Source organism: Mus musculus, chromosome 5, assembly GCF_000001635.26.
Source record: "Mus musculus strain C57BL/6J chromosome 5, GRCm38.p6 C57BL/6J".
NCBI lineage: Eukaryota > Metazoa > Chordata > Mammalia > Rodentia > Muridae > Mus > Mus musculus.
Genome location: NC_000071.6, coordinates 53,888,859 through 53,911,803, shown reverse-complemented (window position 1 = coordinate 53,911,803; position 22,945 = coordinate 53,888,859). Strand labels below are relative to the sequence as shown.

The 22,945-nt window shown below is 40.2% G+C and overlaps 1 protein-coding gene across 8 annotated transcripts in view; it reads right to left on the bottom strand.

The window, feature by feature from the left end:
• Positions 1–2,582: 2,582 nt before the first annotated feature.
• Tbc1d19 (TBC1 domain family, member 19) overlaps positions 2,583–22,945 on the bottom strand; it is a 99,679-nt gene continuing 79,316 nt past the window's right edge. For 5 of the 8 annotated variants that reach the window (XR_003955697.1, XM_006504067.3, XM_030254772.1 and 2 more), the window contains 4 exons: positions 22,397–22,488; positions 14,698–14,813; positions 10,157–10,227; positions 2,583–8,472 (listed from right to left, as the gene is read on the bottom strand). Coding sequence is in view for 5 of the 8 variants with exons in the window: in XM_006504067.3 (XP_006504130.1) it covers positions 8,398–8,472; positions 10,157–10,227; positions 14,698–14,813; positions 22,397–22,488 (354 nt within the window). In the remaining 3 variants the exon portion in view is untranslated. Of the gene's footprint in view, positions 8,473–10,156; positions 10,228–14,697; positions 14,814–19,699; positions 19,874–20,641; positions 22,489–22,945 lie in introns of all 8 variants that reach the window. The other 3 variants (XR_003955695.1, XR_003955696.1, NM_144517.4) reach the window with 3 other exon arrangements.

Sequence of the window (22,945 nt, the reverse complement as noted above, 5' to 3'; positions counted from 1 at the left end):
GAAAAATCTACCAAGAAGAACTCTTGATTCTGAACATCTATGCTCCAAATGCAAGGGTACCCACATTCATAAAAGCAATTCTACTAAAGCTCAAAGCACACATAGCACCTCACACAATAATGGTGGGAGACTTCAACATCCCACTCTCATTAATAGACAGATCACGGAAACACAAACTAAACAGAAACACATTGAAACTTACAGAAGTTATGGACCAAATGGATTTAACAGATATCTATAGAACATTTCATCTTAAAACAAAAAAAATATACCTTCTCAGCACCTCATGGTACCTTTTCCAAAAACTGACCATATAATTAGTCACAAAACAGGACTTAACAGATACAAGAAGATTGAAATAATCCCATGCACCCTATCAGATCACCACGGACTAAGACTGGTCTTAAATTCCAACAAAAACAAGGGAAGACACACATACACATAGAAGTTGAACAATGCTCTACTCAATGATAACTTGGTCAAGGAAGAAATAAAGAAAGAAATGAAAGACTTTTTAGAATTTAATGAAAATGAAGATACATCATACCAAAACCTATGGGACACAATAAAAGCAGTAGTAAGAGGAAAACTCATAGCTCTTCATGCCTCCACTAGCACTGGAGAGAGCGTACACTAGCAGCTTGACAGCTCACCTGAAGGCTCTAGAACAAAAAGCAGCAAATACACCCAAGTGGAGTAGATGGCAGGAAATAATCAAACTCAGGGCTGACACTAACCAAGTAGGAAAAAAAAAAAGAACTATACAAAGAATTAATCAAACCAGGAGCTAGCTCTTTGAGAAAGCCAACAAGATAGATGAACCCTTAGCCAGACTAACCAGAGGACACAGAGACAGTATCCAAATTAACAAAATCAGAAATGAAAAGTGAGATATAACAACAGAAACTGAGAAAATTCAAAAAATCATCAGATCCTACTACAAACGTCTATATTCAACAAAACTGGAAAATCTGGGTGAAATGAACAACTTTCTAGACAGATACCAAATACCAAAGTTAAATCAGGATCAGATAAAACACCAAAAACAGTCCCATAACCTCTAAAGAAACAGCAGCAGTCATTAAAAGTCTCCCAACCAATAAAAGCCCAGAACCAAATGAATTTAGTGCAGAATTCTATCAGACTTTCAAAGAAGAGCTAATACCAATACTCCTCAAACTATTCCACAAAATAGAAACCGAAGGAACACTATCCAATTCATTCTATGAAGCCACAGTTACACTGCATATTCTCCCTTGGAGATGGAACATTTTCTGCCTAATCAGGAACTTGTCACAATTTCCTTTCATAGAGGACTTTATAAGAGATTTTTTTCTACTTCTATTATGTTTAATGTTCCAAATAGATTTTAAAAACTTGTTGAGTGTATATTACTCTTAGCTTCAGAAGATATCATATATATTTAAGAGGCATTTAACTATTATAAATTATTTTGATGACTTCATCCAGAGACTGCCCTCCCTGGGGATCCATCTCATATAAAATCATCAAATCCAGACACTATTGTGGATTCCAAGAAGTGCTTGCTGACAGAAGCCTGATATAGCTGTCTCCTGAGAGGCTCTGCCAGTGCCTAACAAATACAGAAATGGATGCTCTCAGGCAACCATTGGACTGAGCATAGGGCCCCCAATGAAGGAGCTAGAGAAAGGACCCAAGGAGCTGAAGGGGTTTGCAGCCCCCATAGGAGGAATAACAACATGAACTAACCAGTACCCCCAGAGCTCCCTGGGACTAAACCTCCAACCAAAGAGTACACATGGTGGGACTCATGGCTCCAGCTGCATATGTAGCAGAGGATGGCCTAGTAGGTCATCAGTGGGAGAGGCCCTTGGTCCTCTTTTTTTTTTTTTTTTTCTTTTTCCGAGTCCACTGACTTTGTTTTAGGCCTAAATTCTGGGTTGACTTTCTGTTCAGGAGAGTTCATCTCTTTGTCCTACATCTTTGTACTTGAATTCTAGCCTTGTATCATGCATACCTCTGACAGAGTTGGGAACTATTCTTAGTATGGAGTCTTGTTAGCTGTACCCAAAGCATCCTTTGCACAGAGACTTGGTTCTTTCCATCATCTTTCACATTCTTACACATATCATTACCATTTTCATTCACTTCTAGAGGAAAAAGCCCTTTCAGCACTCAGAGAAGTGTGACCTTTTCCATCTGTCTCCTCTCTCCTTTCTTTCCTTCTTCTCTCCCTCTCTCCACCCCATGTGATGGTCCATCATCCAAGTCGATGGTGGCAAGCTTTGTGTAGTATGTGTTCAGGACAGTTTGCATATTAGAGATAACTTATGCTTTATAGTTCAAGGGACCTTCATAATTTATTCCATTTGTAAAGGAGGAAGCCTGGCATGGTACGACTATGGCCAGCTGCTCTTTGAGATAACAACAGGCGCCTCTGCTCCAGCATGGTACTAGTGAGTGACTTGGCTAGTTCTCCTCATCTGGAGAACCTGATTCTCTTCTCCCTCTTTTGGCTTCTTCCTGCACATTACTGCAGGTTCTACTTAGTGGCTAACAGACAGGGGGAAAAGAAAGAAAAGAAACCAAAGGCACAAAGATTTGAAAGAAGCAATATAATCTTTATTTGCAGTTGGTATATTATATATGTAGAAAATCCTAGGGAAGCTACCAAAAAAGATAACAGAAGTATTAAGTTTTTCAAGATTTTAGGATACAGGGTCAATATAAAAGGTTTAGTTGTATTTGTCTATATTAACAAGACACTGGAAATTTAAAGTTAAAAATATAATTTACAATAACAGAAATGTGAAATATCTAGGGATATTTTAAACAAAATGAATGCAAGAACTGCCCACTCAAAACTAAAATATATTATTGAGTGAAAATTTAAAAGAGCTAAGTAAATAAAAAGATATACTGTGTTCATGGATTGGATAGCTCAATACTATGATATCAATTGTCCCTAAGCCTATTATAGGGCTAATACTGTCTATTAAAAAAAAATCCTAACAAACTATTTTGTGAAAAAACCAAAATGCTGATTCTAAAAGTTATAAGCAATAATACTGACATAGCTTAAATAATTTTGACCTAAGTGAACAGTTGTACTGTCAATCCCAAGACTCGCTCTAAATCCACAAAAATCAAGATGCTATACTATTGCAGTGAGAACAGACACAAATCCACAGGAAATGAAGTCAAGTCAGATGCCAGCGAGTCCCTCCTCCTGACTTTATAGAGGCGTGATGCAGCATGGAAAGGTGGCCTGCTTAGCAAAGGTGGGCACCAGAGTGAAAACATGAACCTTAGCCCTTAACCTCACACATACATTAAAGGAACTAAAGAAAAAGAAACATAGCTCTAAATGAATGAACTAAATTTATAAAATTTATAGAGGAAAACATGGGGAAAGTATGTGTAACTGAGTTACACAAGGATTTTATAGATAGTACACAAAAACCCTTTAAAAGAAAAAAAAATGCCAAATTTGTTTTCAACAAAATAAAAGCTTTTGCTGTTGAAAAAGGTAATTAGTGTTGTGCGGGGGGGGGGGGGGAATAATAAATTTTATGTAAATATGAGTGAGGGTAAATTTTTAAATAAAAATTAAAAAGAAAAAGGGTATAGTTAATAAAAAATAAGGTATAATGCATAATGGGATTTCTATGCTATATCCACAATAAATAAGTCTTAAAATGTAATAAGAAGGTAACTGATTTAAATGAACAAAAGAGTAGACTATAAAATAATAACTTATGTATAAACAGCAACAAAGCATAATAAGGTGCTGTTCTATCTAACTGGGGAAATAACAGAAAAAATAAAACATGCCCACCTATTAACTTAATTAATACATTGACAACCAGGACTGGGAACCACTGCAACTCCTCCACTGTTGGTGGGAGTGTAAATGGTGGAATCACTTCACACAAGAACCTGAAGACTTCTTAGGAAGGTAAACAAGTACGGATATATGACTCACAGTATCCGTTATACTTGGCATTTGCCTCAGGGGAAGGAAGATGCATGCCTCTATGAAGATATGTATTCAGCCACAATCGACAGTGAACTACCAATGCCACAGTATGAATCCCAGCACATTATGCCAAGTAGAGCAAGCCAGACACAAGAGTATAGAGTTGAACCTCTAGAGAAGAAAGGCTAGTCTTTAGGGCTAGCCACAGTTCTGTGACGGTTTGGAGTCCCCATCTGTGAGTGTGCAGGAGACTGAATAGGAAGGGCATATAGGGATCTACTGTCTTAGGTGAGGGGAACATTCTGCTACCTCAATTATTAAAAGAGGTGACATGGGTACATCCATTTATACCAAACTGTACACTTAAAGAGAATTCTACTTTACATATGTTCAGTTTTACTATATATGTATTCACTTAAATGAAAAAATAAAGCATTAATTTTCTCCTCTAAAGATATTATTCCCTTTAAAACTTTCTCTTTAGTAAACTAAAGGTAAAATGGCTACATGATGCTGGACAAGATGTCACTCTGAACAGTGTCGCCATCAAGAGGAAAATGACTACTGAGTTAGATGGCCCCATCCATTCACTTATAAACATTTAGCAAGCCTGTAATGGGGCAAGGACTGTTTGGCTCTAGAAGTGCAAAGCTAAAATGAGACCATTTTTGGCCCTTGAGGAGTTACCATGTAGCAGAGAACAAAGACAAGTAGGACAGTGGTGTGACATGGGCTGACTTAGGGTATGAGGAGCGGTCTTCCTGATGATGCGTCACCTGAGGTAGGTTCTGAGGTACAAGTTGTAGTTAGGTAAGAAGAGAAGAGAAAGCATTCTAAGTGAGGGAGTTATAGGACAAAGGGCCAAAGGTCAAAGAGCCTAGTTAGGGATATTAGGTAGGCACCGAAGATAGGCTTTATTCTTGTAAGGCCACAGTTCTGCCTTGACTCAAGGAATTTAGAAGTCTTACACCATTTTGAACAGGGTGTGGACTGAGCTTCTACACCCAATAGATCTCAAGCCTCAAAGGAAAATACCTACAGACGTTAGAATCCTTGCTGTTGCAAAGAACAAAGGCAATCCTTTGACCTACATACAAAAGGGTCCAGCAGAAGGCTACTGGGGTGCATTCCGGGGACCCACAAGAACCAAGGGCAGCTTTTCTGTCTCTCCGTTCACTAGATACCGGAGCTGGGTCATAGTCTTTCTTTCTTACATTCAGTTTCCCTGAAAGGTTAAATCAGAGTCTCCTAACCAAGTGTCTTTGGCTTTCACTGGTCATAGATTTTTGAGTTGATATCAAAGTCATTCATTCCATGGCTAGTAGGATGGCACATGTGACTGCTTGACCAACCCAGAGAGCTTGGGGTTAAGAGACAAACTATGAGTAGAGCTCAGAGCCTTTGTGGAAGGATGAGACTATTTGTGTTTAAGAAAAAATGTATTCCAAAAAGTTTGGAACAACTCAGGAAATACAAACTCATGCAGACAATCTCTTCTTGCGACTTGGACAGCTAGGAAGTCAATGATGATGACCATACTAATACCCACTATTATAAGCACCACATTAATGGATGAACAAAGACACAGGAATAACTATAATGTGTAGGATCCAGTGCATCTTGGCAACTGAAGAGCCTTTTCTGAGTAGGACCTTGAACATGTGGGTTCCTTCTACAGAGAGGAGATGACCATCTGGAACTGGCTGAAGATCATCATGGGACAAAGAAATCAAAAGGCCAGGCATGAGGAATTATTGCTGCTATGCTGATGAGCAGAGATTTTTATCCTTTAAGCAACAAGTAGTGAAACTTTGTAAAGACAGAAATAACTCAGACTAGTCAGGATTTAAAGAATGATAGAAATAGATTAAAGACTTCTTGAGACAAGAAGGAAGAAATTACATATGGGGATCAAGCTAAGCTTTAGACTACCAAGTGGAAAAGGTGAGAGCTTATTGGTTTTTCTTCTCCCTATGGAGTGAGAGGAGAGAGCCCCAGCTGAGCAAGAAGCACTGGACAGGCAGTTAAATCAAGCTGGGCATTTTAGTCATTCATTTAGTTATACTGCTACTGCAGTAGCAAAACACCCTGGTCCAGGGATTGTTAGACATGTTCTTCCATACCTAAAGCCATGGTGTGTGTTAGTGGACTGAGTTCAGAAGAACGAAACATAACCTGCCTGTGAGGCTGTTTCACTATATGCTCATGGTCATCACTTGCTTTCCAGACTTCTGTGGTCACCGGCAGAGCAGAAGGAAGGGGGTGTCGATGGTTGATCAGAGAAAGCACAGGAGGCAGGGTGAAGAAGCACAGTTAGGGATGGAATGGGCAGAGCGGCCTGACGGCTCTCTCTTTAGTGCTTACCCAGCAGGTAACACCAGCAATGCGGGGTTGCCATAGTGGCAAAGTATAAGGTTGCCTACCAGCTTTGGTCTGGGACTAAAATTCAGAGCAACCAGCTAGAGTAGACTGCACTAAATGAAAGCACCATCCTGGAAAGATTCATTTCTCAACACACATCATTTCAAGCTGTCAAGAAATACAACAGACATGCCAATCAAGCTGGGCATTTTTCATGTTACCTTCTAGCAGTTGGAGTTAATCTGTTACATAAGAATTAGTAACACCACATTTGATTGGTCTTTTAAGGTTTAAGAAAATCACTTCCATATATATTTACTCATGTGGTCCTCCATAATTGTGTGAGGTAAACACAGCAGAAACAATAATTTGTTACTGTTTGGTATCCCGCTTAACTGCCCAAAACAGATCTAATTATTTAGGAGAACTCTCTGATGGAGTGTATCAGGTAACTACAATATCTCTAGTAAAATTATATTTTTCTTTAAAAAGCTTAAAGATTGGCATGGGTACCGCTCTACTAATTATCTAAAACACAACTGCTTCCTAATAGTTTTGACACTGTGACAAAGGGGGACACTAGCCCCAGAATCATGCTTGTCCTCTCCATGGAGGGGCACCTGGACATGCAGGATGGCAAGACACATGACATGATGTGTCACCAAAAACAGTAAGATGGGGACTTATTAAGACTCAAACACAGAGTAAATTGTTTAGACTTCACTAAGTCAGCAAGTACCTGATGAATGAGAGAACTTAGATTCTCGGTAAGCTATTGACACCAAATTTCACCACACTTGAAGTATTATGTTGAATATCATAGTTTTCCTAATATATGCTGTGAAAATAACAGATTTCTAAGATACATTTGGATAAGACCTAATAAATTTCAGATAAGGAGAGTGTCAATCTATTGATTTGAGTTTTTTTAGAGTGATCAGCATCTTCAATTTTTATCTAAAATCAGAAGACAATTCCTTTACATTATTCCATGTACTGAAATGGCATATCATCAAGAAATATAAAACAAATCAAAATGCTTTGCTTATAATAAACATTAAAATAAGACCCAGTGCCTTGAACAGTGGCTCCCGTTCTAGGATGAACAAACACTTGTGGTGTTTTTAAGCTGTTCTGCTCTGAAGGCAATCTAGAAGCACCAAGCTCAGCAAAACAGAGCTGGGTTTGATTCCTCCTCCTTGTATTCTTCCAAGGAAAACAGAATCTGGCACCAAGCATCACCATCAGCATCAGCAGTATCAAGGCTTCTGTGTAAAAGATGGGAGGCGGGGAAGTGCAAAGGGACTTCCAATGGAAAGAATAACCTAGCATCAGATGGGGTAGGTGGGGTGGGACACACCTGTAATCCCAGCGCTTGGCAGATGGAGACGAGGGGATCTGGAACTCAGTCATCCTCTACTACACAGTGAGTAGCTATATAAGACTGGACTATATAAGACTGTCTCAAAAAAAGCAACAACAAAAACAAGTCAAAAGATTATTAGAGATATCTGTATACCTTTTCCCAGTAGAGATGTTTAATGGAGAAATAAAATGGGAGGGATATGAAAAAATCCATCATAAATTAAAAGTTGATAAAAAATACCAAAGTACATTTAAATTCCACTCAAATACATTATTTTCAAGCCTTTTCAAGCCCCATCCAACCAATTAGTTTTAGTGGGGAACAATTTATAAAATAAAATTATTATCTAGGGAGAAGTTTACAAACTGACAAGAAGCTGTGTTACTTCTTCAAGTTTATTACAGTGTCGTTAGTTCTTATTGCATATATGGTACGAGCCTGTTACCAGTTAGGGATCTGCATGGAGGATGCTCGCTTCAGCAGAACTGATGTCTATTGCTTCTCTCTTGACAATCATCAGCATGCAAGCGCAGTATTTGGTGTGTAGGGTTATTGTTTTAAAAAGTGAAAACTTCTTAGGTTTAACGGAGGAGGGAACATGATCTTTATTGGCTTATGTGCAAAGTTTAATTCTGGATGTATGCAGGTTTGCATAGTTCATGATTAGTTTCTAATGAAAAACTAGAGGTGTTGTCAGCGACCTCGAAGATCAGGTGACGGTAGCAAACAGAAAAATTTGAAGAAGAGGCATGACTTTTAAAGTAGAAAGGTCAGCCAGAACTGCCTGGAACAAAGAACCAAAAACGAATTATTAACACTAAGGTCTGTCAAAGCACACACAACAGACACACCTGCTCAGTGTGACCTTGGGGGCCACTCCCACAAAGTTCTTCTGCTGCCTTCAGTCTCTCACCATGCTACTACAACTTCCTCCTTGGAATCTCTGAACACGCACACAATCTAAAATGCACATAAGAAAGTGACCCAACCGCAGCACTCCTCTCTCCTCACATACTCAAGGTGGCGGGGGTTTCTAGGTCTAACATTTCAGCTCACTTCTATAAATAAACCTCCATTATGAATCCTAGACTCAAGTGTACAAAGTAAAGGACTGCAGGGAATATTGTTGAGATGGAGCTAATATTTATTCAGTTGCAAGACATATAAACATCCTCTTCCCTTTATACACAACACGGAGAAGGCTATTGAAGGACAATGCTTCCATCTCTGAGAGATAAGAAATATAGCACCAGGGCAGGCACTACTTAAGTGCACCATATCTTAGGTATAAACTCTACCACTGAAAGAAATCAGCTTTAGTTTATCAATGGTTATACTGCTAAGAAGAATAAACCCCTCAAACAACTGTTAATTGCAAATAGTCCCTCTCATGTGCTCCTCCCGCACAGACTGGGGCTAATTTGAGCCTTATATCATAGAATCTTCTTTAGGAGATTGTCAAGTGCTCAAGCTGTTACTAAAGCTCAGGACCCTTGTGAAAAGGAGCAGAAAAAAATGTAAGAGGTGGAGGTGAGGGCGCAGGGCTGTGAACCTGTGGCGACCTTCATGAGGCCGGCCTGTATAAGTTTAAGCCTGTCAAAACTGCACCTCGTATGGGTGACAGGTTCACAGGCCCTCATCATTCCTCAGTTCATGATAGTTAATGGCTGATGGAGGAAGGGGGTCATTTTCTTCAGTGGTTTAGCTGCTAGTAAGTTGCCCATACTTCAGTAAATAATCCTACACCTGAGCTCCTGAAAGCAACCCTAATTAAACCCCCAGGTCACACATCCACACTAGGTGGTAGGGGTACAAGTATGGGTACTAGAGAATGGGAAAGAAGATTTTATCATGAAAGAGCAGGGAGAGGGAGGGTAACAGTGGAGCACCAGCAAGAAGCTTAGGACCATACTGGTTTCAGAGATGGATAGAAATAAACAGAGATGCCATAAAAAGGGAAGGAAGGAAGGAAGGAAGGAAGGAAGGAAGGAAGGAAGGAAGGAAGAAAGGAAGGAAGGAAGGAAGGAAGGAGAGGGAGGAATCAGCTTTAAATCATTCACCACCAAAAAGAATCCACAGCCCATGTCATTGTAGGTGCATATCCTCCAAATGCATACTATTTAACTCTTTCAACTACTTTTCCTGTTCGTAACACATGTGCAACAACAAGAACGTGTGCCATAACCCCTCATAGTTTCAATTAAAGTCATTAGGTATCGGGTTTCTCATAATGGTTATAATGGTTTCCTGTAATAATCTTGTTTATGACCCTTCATAAGAAGGTTGTTTTCAAGTAATTAGGGAAATTTGAGTACTTAATAATACTTAACTCAGAATTTATAGGTTTTACCCGAGTTTAAAAATTCAGCTACAAGTAGTGCTTGTCCTATGCACCAGACACTAAAAGTGACGGCCTGGCGGCCTCTCAGGAACTATTTCCATCTCATCGGAGTGAAACTTATCCTTACTTCAGCTGCAGCCAGTGATGTCACCTCCATCAGGTTCACTGCTCGGAAAGCAAACACGGCAGCTGCCAGCACTGGAAAAGAACGCACAGTATTTCAACGGCTGGCCTCTTCAGCAGCCCAGACACTCAGGCTGTGCCCACAGCCACCATGAGAAGGTGAAGGAGCAGGCAGTGCAGCAGTTGCCCTGACTCTGCTTAGGGAGTCATAGCGAGTGGGACATCTATTCTAGAGAATGGAGCCTGGCTCCTTCACAGTTTGGAGAAAGGAAAATCTGTTGGTCTTAAAAAGTCATTTTTAAATGATTTCTTTCACACTTACAACTAACAGTGTAACTGTTGAAATATGCTCTAATATCTCACAGACTTTAGTCTATAATATTGAGAAGCCTTTGGAACATAAAGTTAAAATGTAAAAACTCATTTTAATATGTTTGAGGGAGGTATCCTGATATAAACATGGGTATACAAACTTTTTAAAGTGATTTTATAATATTTTGCTATATTTATATCTTTGTATACTCATTATTGATTTTCTTAGTATCACAAATGGATACTTCTATGCAGAAGGCTGTTGTGGAGCTAATCTTGATATTTACAATGTTAGCTTGTAACATTACAAGTTACAATAAGTTGCAACTTTGAAAACATATAGACAATTTGAAGTTTAGTAATAGGCATTATGTAGAAAACATTGGGATTGTTTGTTCCTGTTAAGCACACACTGTGTATAGAACCGACCACGAAACTCCATGAGAGTGGTGAGTTATGGGGAGCAGAGTACCCATGTATGAGAAGGTAAAACTGCCTGCAGAGGACTCCTGATTCTACCTTTGTTCCCCATGTACTGAGGTCTGAGGTGCTAGTGCACTCCCTACCCTTTAGAACATCGACAGTTGGGGGATATGAGGTAATGAGCATTAAAAATGACTTAGGAGACTGGTTCCTAGGTGCACTGCACGGCTAACACAATCTTTTAAACAGTAATTTACTGTGAGAACAGCCTTGGCACTTAACTCTCAGCCCATGCACTCTGCATGAAGCACTATTATCAAGTCCATTTTGCTACTATAGAAACTGAGGCACAGTGTGCTGGCTGACAGGTTTGTGGCCACACAGGTAGAGCTGACACTTATGGCTGTTCCCAAAGCCTGTGCAGGTGACCTTTGCATGACTTCCCTATTGAGCACACAGACAAGGAGTAGACAGCCCTGACACCAGAGACTATGTGCTTTCCTTGGGAGGGTCAGCTTTGCTGCGCCACGGAGGGCTTTCCAGACATTGCCTGCAAGGTAGGACGATGGCGGTCCTGGGCCTTCACAGGTGGGAGGCTCTGCTTGAGGAATGGATATCAGGCTCTTGCTGTCCAGGCCTCTAAACCACCCCAGGTAAGCATCAGAGCAGCCAGGAACTGGAAAGAGCTCAGGCATTTTGCTTGGGGATGAGAGATTTTGAGAAGTCTTGGCAAGAGCATCATAATTAGATAGGAAGACCATGGAGAAAACTTAGGAATAATAATAATACAAGTTAAGAATAAGTTAGCTGGAATTATTCACCATGGAATAAGGCATACAGGAGATCTGGATCAAAGATTTTCTCTTTCACTGAAAAGGATTAAAAATGAATTTAAAGCTACGGGGCACTACGTTCACAAGAGTATCAAAACCATTTCTGCAGGCCAGCAATTGTTTATCACTCCCCATTATCTGGTATCAGTTTTGGAGAGTGGAAACATATTAGAAGCTAAGAAATAGGATTCCCACTTTCGTTCCTGTATGTAGTTGAGCAGTTGGCTTGAAAGCTTGACAGGATGTCCAAATATTCTGCTGTAGTAGGAAAGAGGCTTAGACGGAGGTCAGCTGTCAAGAGAGAAGTCCACTGATTGAACTCAGCATCCAAATGTGTATTCATAGCCTTTATTTATCTGGGTGTCACATCACACAAGCCTTTCTGTTTGCTTCATGTTGAGTTTGTCCATCCCTTCTACTCACAACAGGCTTGCTTGCCATGACGAGAGGACCTAGACTTTGGGATATTCTTAACTGAAATCATGCTTCATATGAGATATGGAAATTGTGTTTAGTTTGTTTTTTTTTAACAACTATTCTCATTAATTTAATCTTAGTAAGCCCTATCATGACATTATGACACTTCTGTTTTAAGCTCTTCTTTAGTGGTCTGTAAGTCATAAGGACAGATATATTTGTAGAAAGATTTCTAAAGATTCTACAATAACATGCTTGATATATATATATATTTAAAAACGGTAGCCCTTAAACAGCTGTATCAAAATTGTATGACATAATCAATGGGAATCTGTGTATCTCTACATGCAATGGTCTATTATTACAGACTTTATGTGATTTCAAAGGTTAGGAGCTCCTGCACTCCAGTTTTAGTCTTCCCTGTTGAGTTTGAGAGCATTTGAGAAAGTGGGTGAATGCGCCATGTGCATCGGTTCCTGCCTCACCACCAGTCCAATTTTAATTTCTATATTGCATTAACAGAGCCTCTGCAGAGATGCTAATCTAGTATCCTGCATACCTTTCTTTCCCTTCCCCTTCAGCTATGGGGGTGATGAGGCAACAAAGTCAGAGGCTTTAAGTCTGAGGCCCTGAAAGCTTGCTAACTTGCTGCTTCTTCCACATGAAAACCGCCACCTCTCAGGTGACACAGAGCTTCCTCTACTTAATCACTCTCTGAGAACGTCCTTAGTCCTTTCTTACGCTGAGCTCCCCCTTTAACACTTGCCCAGCATCGGCTCTGAAATGAGGCCAAAGGCTGTGGACTATGCTCTTCCCAGCGTCTGGTAGACTAGAAGGAGGGGCTTAGGGACATATCAAATCTAGACATTTGGAAATGGTAGCAGAGAAGCAGACTGCTCTGTGGGGAGACTAGAGGCTCTAGGGAAGGAGAATGCACCTACAGAAAACCGTGAACCGGTCTTGGGTGGAAAGGGGCAGATCTGGAGCTGAAGAGATGACACGAGATGAGAGCTCTTGCTGCTCTTTTACATAATCTGAGATCAGTTCCCAGCCTGCAGCTCTAGCTCCATGAGATCTAATGCCCTCTTCTGGTGTGTGGGCTCTCCCTCTCTCTCTTAAAAAAAGGGATATTTTAATTTTAAGTTATGTAGTTATGTTATTGTGTGTATGCGAGAAAGAGAGAGAGAGACAGACAGACAGACAGCCATGGTACTTATATGGAAGCCATGGTCTGCATGTAGAAATCAGATTGTGTAGATCACAACTTGTGATTCTCTCTCCGACCATGTGGGTTTTGGGTATTGAATTCAGGTTGTCAGACTTGGCAGTAGGCATCTTTATTTTGAGTCATCTCAGAGGGCCTAAGGAAGGGCACATATCAATAAGCCATATTATCCTTAAAGAAATGGGCCCTCTGAGAAGGGCAGGATCACCTAGCACTTAAGCATTACACCAGACGATAAGGACAGTTTGTTAGAAATGTCTGGAAATCCAGACCCTCTCTCTGGCATTCCTTCTATTCCTAGATGATATATCACCGTCCTTCAGGTAAGATGATAAGGGCAGGCAGTTCTTCTCTAACAACTCTGTATGAGTTTTAAGAAAAATGAAAGAAGGATGCTGGGAGCTGTTGAAGCATTAATCGATGACCGTCTTACTGCATCTGGGGTAACATTTATTCTCATGATACTTTATAGTTATTCTAATTTCACCTTTCCAAATGTCACCCAAATATTATGGGCTTCTGGCATTCAAGAAAATGTTAATATGATGTCCAGAGAATACTCTTGGCACATTATTTTTTTAGATCAGCCTTATTTCCACAATTTCCCAGAGAGGTGATTTTTAACAGTAAAGAAAGGAAGTAAACAACATTGCCAGCTTTCCTGTGCTCCATCTATTGTTGTAGAGATAATCCTGTTATTGGAATTTTCTAATAATCCCAGTGATCAAGCAATGGAGCCCCCTGTGCACGTGGGTGCAGTACACATAAGGAGTGTTATAGTGTGACACACTAGTGTGTTACAGTGGGACTGCCCTGGTGTACAACAGCTGTATTAACTACTTAAGCATCAACAATAGATGGCTCTGTGGCTTCTCTTAGCAAAGGGAAAAATGGTTTACTTGTTTATTTGTTTTTTAGGAGACAATATCTAAAATAAATAATTTTAGCACCAGGGTAGAAGGCAGAGATTACTAGCAAAGATGAAAAGGTTTGGAATCTAGAAATCTAGGATAAACTGCAGACCAGAAGACCACAGTTTGGACATATTGCAGGGGCCTCATCCTCTGAGAAGGGGCTCAGGACAGAAGGTGATGAAGCTCATGGTTAAGAGGAAAAGGCAACACTCTCTGCTATATAAACCTCACGGGGATAGGAATAGAGCAGTTAAATGGATGCATCAGAACTGTACAACCTAGGAACGTGTTTTCTAAACCTGCTCAATCTATTATGTTCATGCACTAGAAACAGTGAATGAAGACCCTTCTCTAATGACAACCATTGAGTGTTAAACAGGAATGGGGCTTCGCATAGCAACAGCATGGGTTTCACTCTTACCAGCAAGTATTTCCAGAGAGTTGTATCCTAGAATTCTATCCCATAAAAGCAAGAGTTGATCTGTAGCTAAGTATCCAGAAAAAGCTCGAACCATCCATTTAAATGATATCCGAAGTCTGTAGATAAAGGAAATAAGGATTAATACTATTATTTGATCTTTCCTATTAAAAAAGGCAATATTTGAAGAATCCAACTAATTTTGTCATTATTGTAAATCTTCTAAGACTCCTTATTTCCTAAAAGCTATAGAATGTCAGAGGCAAGAAGGTGGGTCCTCAATTTAATATCCTAAAACCATTAAAAGAGTGACTTATGTATGACCACTTATTTATTTATAGTATTCTGATAGTTTCAATTTTAGACAAGCCATGGCAATCTGGATTGTTGTTCCAGATATATTAAAGAACATTCAGTGCTTTATACTTTTCAGTTCAACAAGTGTTACCCGCACATCTCAGCCAAGCTGCTATATGGAGTGGAGAAAGTAAACCAGCACATAGGGAGTCTGGAGGACACATGGTTTAAAGCAACAAGAGACCTTAGGATTCTTATTCAAACCCTTTGTTTTAGTGACAAGGTTATAAGAACAAATTTAACTGAATTCATTTTGCTACAAAAAATTCAAAGATGTATGGGTCCCCGTATTTATAAGTCATCTATTTAACAATAACAGTTTTCCCTCAGACTTAGAAAATGAACCCTTTGCTTAAATATCCTAGGAGACAAATAGACCTCTCACATTTCTGTGTTGTTATGAGCATCTAAAAATCCCCCAACTGTACCTGAAAGATCATAGTCATATTCTTTGTTGAATTATTCTATATTCTAGTATGTGCAAGTATTGGTCAGTGGCATTCACAAATTAAGCCTTTCGATTTGTTTTAAATCAAGCAAAAGAAAACTTTTGGCCATAAATATTTCAATATTAAAAATATATCTAAATTATTACATTCAATAATTTTTATTTACTCAAATTCTCAGTGTCTTGGGGAAGGAATAGTGCCTCTTCCCGTGGAGATTGCACAGCGATGGCTTTAAAAGTATAAAGTTCATTGGGGGATGGTTTAGCATAGCAAAATCTACCCTTGCAAGTATATATGAGTTTTACATGAGGAATGACTAAATGAAAATTATACAACTGCATAGTATAATAATTATTTTTTAAAAAAGAAACATAATGATGAAACCTCCAAATGACTGAGTAGACCTGATGGTAGATTGAGATGACCAAGGAAAGAGTCAATGAATTAGAGCATGTATCAATAGTAATATGGCTGAGAAGCACTTAAAGAAATGTTCAACATCCTTAGTCATCAGGGAAATGCAAAGTGAGATGATGCTGCGATTCCACCTCACACCCGGCAGAATGGCTAAGATCAAAACCTCAAGTGACAGCAGATGCTGTGAGGGGAAGAATCCCACTGCTGCTGGGAGTGCACACTTGTACTACCACTCTGGAAATCAATTTGGCTGTTTCTCAGAAAATTGGGAATAATTTGAACTGAAGACCCAGCTATAAGACTCCTGGGAATATAACCAAAAGGTGTTCCACCATACCATGAGGACAATTGCTCAACTACATTAACAGCAGCTTTATTCATAATGAAGCTATTCCAGTCAGAAACTGGAAACAACCCAGATGCCTCTCCACCAAAGAATGGATACAGAAAATGTGGTTCATTTATACAATGGAGTACTACTCAACTGTTAAAAACAAGGAAATCATGAATTTTAGAGGCAAGTGAATGGAGTTATAAAATATCATCCTGAGTGAGGTAAGACCCAAAAGGACACGCATGGTATGTACTCACTTATAAGTGGATATTAGCCAAATAGTATAGAATACTCATGCTATATAATTCACAGACCCAAAGAAGCTAAAGAAGAAGGAAGGACCAAGCGAGGATGCTTGAATCTCACTTAGAAGGGGGAACAAAAGTCATAGGAGGGAAATGGAAGGAGACACTGGATGGAAGAGGGGCTGGGGAGGGGAATTCAGGATCAGATGTGGGGGGAGAGGGACAATGGGCCTGAAGAATGAACAGAAATCGCAGCTGGCAGGGATGGGCAGTGTAGGGAGGGGGAGGGAGCATCTCTAGGATATACCAGAGACCTGGCATGGGGAGGCTCCCAGGAGTTTATGGAGGTGGACTTTAGCTGAGACTTCTAGCAGTGGGATATGGAATCTGAAGTGGCTACTCCCTATAGCCAGGCAGGACTCCCACTGAAGGGATAAAGACACCCCACTCACAAAACTTTTGACCTAAAATTTGTCCTGTCTATAAGAAATGCAGGAACAAAGATGGAACAGAGGCTAAGTGAACAGGCAACCAATAACTGGCCCTATTTAAGACTCATGGCATGGGCAAGCACCAATCCCTGATACTACTGATACTCCATTATGCTTGCAGACAGGAGGGTAGCATAACTGTCCTCCGAGAGGCTTCCTACAGCACTTGATTGAAACAGATGTAGAGACCTACAGCCAAATATTGGAGGGAGCTCAGAGACTCTTTTGGAGGAACTGGGGGAAGGACTGAGGGACCTAGAGGGGATATAGGGGATAGAGGGGATAGGATCTCCACAAGAAGACCAACAGAATCAACTACCTAGACCCTTGAGGCTCTCAGAGACTGATCCACCAACCAAAGTATATACATGAGCTGGACCTAGTAGCAACTATGCAGCTCTATCTTTATGTAGATCTCCCAACATATGGAGGGCCTTTCCCTAAATGGGGGCCTATGAACCCATTCCCCTAACTGGGCTGCCTTGTCTGGCCTTGATGCGAGAGGATACACCTAGCCATGCAGAGACTTGTGGGGGCACCCAGGGGGTGGGGGGCTCCAACCCCTCAGAGGAGAAGAAAAGGGAGGAAGGACTGTGTAAGTGGGGGAACCAGGAAGAGGAGAGGCAGTGATTGGGATGTGAAGTGAATAAATAAATTAATTAATGGAAAATATATGATCTAAAGAAGTGTTGAGTCCAAATCACAGACAAACTGATTGGAAAACCAACCCAATAATAAAAATTAAAAAGACACATAAACAAAAAGCACCAATAGAACTTCAAATATCTAGGGGGCAAAATTGAAAGCACTGCCAGGGTCTCATTGTAACCCGGAAGAAGAGGAGAGTAAATGTGGTGCCCAAAACATATCCAGAGCATGGCAGCTAAAGAAAAAAAATCCCTCAATATGACAACAGATACAGTCCTAGGATGATCAACAAACTCCAACAGTATAAACTCAAAGAAATCTCAGTCTAGATATATTACAATCACATTGATAGCAACCACAGAAATTAAGGATTAAAATGTTCTGGAAGTGCTCAGACACCCAAGTTTGGAATTTGTTTAAAAATGGAATATATCCACTTACTGGTGCACGCTGTGAAGCAGGAAGCTCCTATCAAAGATAAGTCTATTACAGTACACACAACAGAGGGTGCACACAAAGAAGAATGACAAGCGCTCAGGTTTTTTTGTTTTGTTTTGTTTTGGTTTGTTTTGTTTTGGTTTGGTTTGGTTTGGTTTTTCGAGACAGGGTTTCTCTGTATAGCCCTTGCTGTCCTGGAACTCACTTTGTAGACCAGGCTGGCCTTGAGAACTCAGAAATCCGCCTGCCTCTGCCTCCCGAGTGCTGGAACTAAAGGCGTGTGCCACCACGCCTGGCAAGCCCTCAGTTTTTAAAGTAAGCACAAGTCAATGAAATGAAAGAGCACAGATAATTGTAGCAAAATAGATTTCAATGAAATTCTACCAATTATATTAAATAATAAATGGTATAAACATCAGTTACTACATAGGAAGAATAAAAGCCTACTTGAAACTTAAAAGCATTGGTAACTGTTGACTTAGAAATAGAAAATATCATGCAATTTGTAATCAAGAGAAATGTACTTTGGTATAGTAGATTTATGGTCAAGAGTAAAGGAAAACAATTAGGGCAGGTTTCCCTCAAACAGAAATCCAAATTATCTATAAGGATGAAGAAAGAAGACACCCACAATTGTATCTAGAGACTAATATTGCTGAATAACGAAGAGCAAAAGAAAATTGTCAAAGAGTTGAATAAAAGACAGACGGCTCATCAACATAGTTGCCTTATTGACATTTATAGACTTCTGTCAAATACTCAGGAAACACAAATCCTTTTTGTGACTGTGTGGTGTGGTGTGTGTGTGTGTGTGTGTGTGTGTGTGTGGTGTGTGTGGTGTGTGTGGTGTGTGTGTTGGTCACAGAACAATGTTTAGGGTCTGGTTCTTGCCTTCCACCCTCACTCTGAGGCAGGCTCTCTGGCTGTTGCTCAGTGTTGTGTACTCCAGTGGACAACTAGCCTGTGGATTTCTGGTATATTCTTCTGTTCCTGCCTCCTCTGTCACTACAGTAGTGCTGGGATTGCAGATGCAAGCTACTACATCCAGTCTTTTACATAGGCCCTGAAGAATGTAAGTTAGGTCGTCAGGCTTGTGCATCAGAGCCAGTTCCTCGTCTCAAGAACTTAAATTCTTCTCAAGTGGATATGCAACATTTGTCTTAGATTATATTTGGGTCAGAAAAACAAATCTAAAAAAAATAAAAGCACAGAAATCACATGAAATGTACTCTCTAACAATAACGGAATGAAAACAGAAAGCAATCATAGAAAAATAACCTTGGCTTTTGAGACAAGGTCTCACTACATAGCCCCAGGTGTCCTGAACTCATTATATAGACCAGACTTGCCTTGATCTCACAGAGGCTGCCTGCCTCTGCCTTCCAAGTGCTGGGATTAAAGGCATGTACCACAACACCCAGCTATATTTTAAAATTTTTTGATAAAATATTTTTCATATAATATTTTAATCATATCCTTTCCATTCCTTATCCATCAAATTCCCTGTTCTTTTACTGTCTTAAGAAAAACTCCACCAAACCAAATCAACAACAAAAGGCACAAACCAAGAACAAAGGCCTCAGAGTTTGGTTTGGTTTGCCAGCTACTCCAGAGCATGACACCTACCCTGGAGTGTAGTTGATACACTTGGCATCATTCCATGGGGGTGAGGGGAGGGACTGATCTCCTCTCTGTCAGCAGGAATCAATTGCAAATCGCTTCTTGGTTAGGGGTGGGACTTTGTGCTCATTTTTCCCTTCTTTTGTGCGTGTTGTCACAGTAAGTGCATATGTGTAGTATCTAGAAGACACCATTTCCTGAGTCAGGCTCCAACTCTGGCTGTCTTTCCACCCCCTTTTCGCATATGCCCCCTGAGTGAAGGGGATTGATAAAGACATCCCGTTAGGGCTGAGTGCTGCAAGGTCTCTCACTCTCACAGTTCAGTTGTGGATCTCTGGATTAATTGCCATCTACTGTAAGAAGCAGCTTCTCTGGTGAGAGATGAGGGGTGCGCTGATGTATGGAGATATCAATATATCATTAGGAGTCATTTAGCTGCTATGTTCATTTAATAGAATATTAGTAGTATGTTTTTTCTAGGGACCATTACCTATTTAGTCTCTGCTTCTTGAACTTGTTAGCATTTTCAGGCATGGATTGCATTTCATGAATTAGGCCTTAAGTCGAATAAAAAGGGGTTACTTAGTACCCATAACATGTGTGCTGCTCGGGTACCAGTGGGTAGGATCTATTTTTCAGGTAGGTTGCTATTGTAGCTCTCAGGGTTTGTAGCTGGCAAGACTGTTAATCACGTGTGCATAACCCTTCCAGCAGTATGTATACCTGTCAGTCAGTAGGAATAAAGCCTCTAACGGAGCACAAGCTCAAGTTCTCTATGACCGTAACAGTTCTAATATAAGTGATGGTCACATAGCAAGTCATGAAAGGAATTGAACATTTTAAATCAACTGATACGAGATGATGACTGTCTTAGTCAGGGTTTCTATTTCTGGACAAAACATTATGACCAAGGAGTAAGTTGGGGAGGAAAGGGTTTATTCAGCTTACATTTCCACGTTGCTGTTCATCACTTAAGGAAGTCAGGACTGGAACTCAAGCAGGTCAGGAAGCAGGAACTGATGCAGAGGCCATGGAGGGATGTTCTTTACTGGCTTGCTTCCCCTGGCTTGCTCAGCCTGCTCTCTTATAGAACCCAAGACTACCAGCCCAGGGATGGTTCCACCCACAAGGGGCCTCCCCACTTGATCACTGAGAAAATGCCCCACAGCTGGATCTCATGGAGGCATTTCCTCAACTGAAGCTCCTTTCTTTGTGATAACTCCAGCCTGTGTCAAGTTGACACACAAAACCTACCAGTACAATAACATACCAAACTTTATTGAATGGAGGTAAAATTAACTTTGAGAGAAATTTGTAACAGTAATACTTGTATCAAGAAAGATAAGGGTATCTTAAATAGAGGCAAAATAAACATAAAGTATAAAGGAAGAAAGAATAAAAGAGCATAAATCAATGTAATCGACACTGTAAAACAAGAGAAAATTCAACAGACCATAAAGCCCACTCTTTCAAAGATGGCAAAAGTTAATAAATCTCTAGGCAGAATAATCAACAAAAAGAGGAAGGGCAGGCACTGCCAAGCCTGTGCTCTTTAAACGAGGCTACAAAGAAAAGAGTATCAATTCAGAATTATCAAATGAGAATATGAAGTAACTTTAAAAATAACATTTGAAATCTTTCTCAAACCCAGTGTGCTTCAGAGGAAGGCTATAGAGCATCCCATCCTTCCCTTCCGTGTCTGTATCTGCTCTATAATCGCTGAATCTGCAACAATTCCGTACGCTGGCAATTATCCTCATTATAAGGAAAGGAAACTGAGTTATCACAATTTAAGCATAAAGAACGTGCAGCATAAATAATGTTACCTGATGACCCAGCTTCACAGAAGAGGCATTTGCAGCTGGGTTACACTGACACCCACTCAGGGAGGATCTGTGTAGATTTAAGTGTGACGAAGACAACCTTGGTTGCCGTAACTCCCATGGCCTCAAAGAGTTAGTGCTCATTTTTCACACAGACCTTCTTTAACAGTGTTTGTATGTGTGTGTGTGTGTGTGTGGGGGGGTGGTGCTTAAAGAAACAGGAGCAAAACACTAATCTAGAAAATATTATTTAAAAGGAGTCAGAAGCACTCTCTAAGGTCAGAGCTAATCTAAACATTCACCTATGGCTCATATTGAGATCAGTGAAGCAAATCCAACCTTCTGTAAGGAGAAAACCCAGGACATCTGCTGAGAGGAGTTTGCTCAGCCTCCCTTTTGTGAGAACAGCAAGCCTTAACCTTATGTACTTCATACACTGTAATCTGATACATTGACTTAATTTTGGTATTATATTTCCCAGGCTGTACTGTTTCCATTATAAATGGAAAAATGGGTGAATTTGGTGATCCTTATATCATACATAAGAATCAACACCTATGAATACAACTTCTATCTAATGGGATGCTTGTCATTCTAAGCACATTTTGTTTTCAGTGCTGGAGGCTGAACCCAGAGGCCCACACATGTAGGACAAGTGCTTTCCCACCAAGCTACATCCCTGGGCCTCTACTATGAACCTTTCATTTGTGTGCGTGTGGAGGCAGGGAGGACACAATAGAGTTGTCCTTAACATGGTCGCTTTGAGGGGAGAACTGTTGCCTCTCTTCCTTGAGGACATAGTGTGTCTGTGAGTGATGGAAAAACTGCCTCCTGTGTTTCCAGTACTGTCAAGATGCAGTGGGACAATGAAAATACTCACGGTTGAGCTCCAATTTCTCGCAGATGATAAAAGAGTTGGGGAAGATACGTTTGAAGAAGAGTTTCAAACAGCAAACAGAGTGACACAATACCCTGCAGTCAATAATGAGTCAGAAGAGACATAGTTTAGTCTTTAAATATGAAGTATGACAACACATCAGTCAAAGAGACAATGCATACAAATATTCTTTATGAATAAAAAGATAGAAGACACCAGTGGATCCAAAGGCCAACATAAATATCCTTTATAAAAACCCTGCCATTTTGTGAGCCACATATGGCCACGTAGGTGTGGCAAACTTCATTTTCTCTGGATGTGTTCCAGGTTCCAGACATTTCCTGGTGCCTTGGCCATCCCTGTCTCTCCCCCATGTGTGTCTCTTTGGTGTGCCTCCAGTCTCACCCTTTGGGAAAACATTTCCTGCTTTTCTCACTTTCTTTGAATCACATCAAGAAGTTATCAAACAAAACTATCTCATTACTCAGAACACACATTTTTTTTTTTTGTTTACCAAATCTACTTTTTAAAGAGGAGTATTATTTGTAAAGT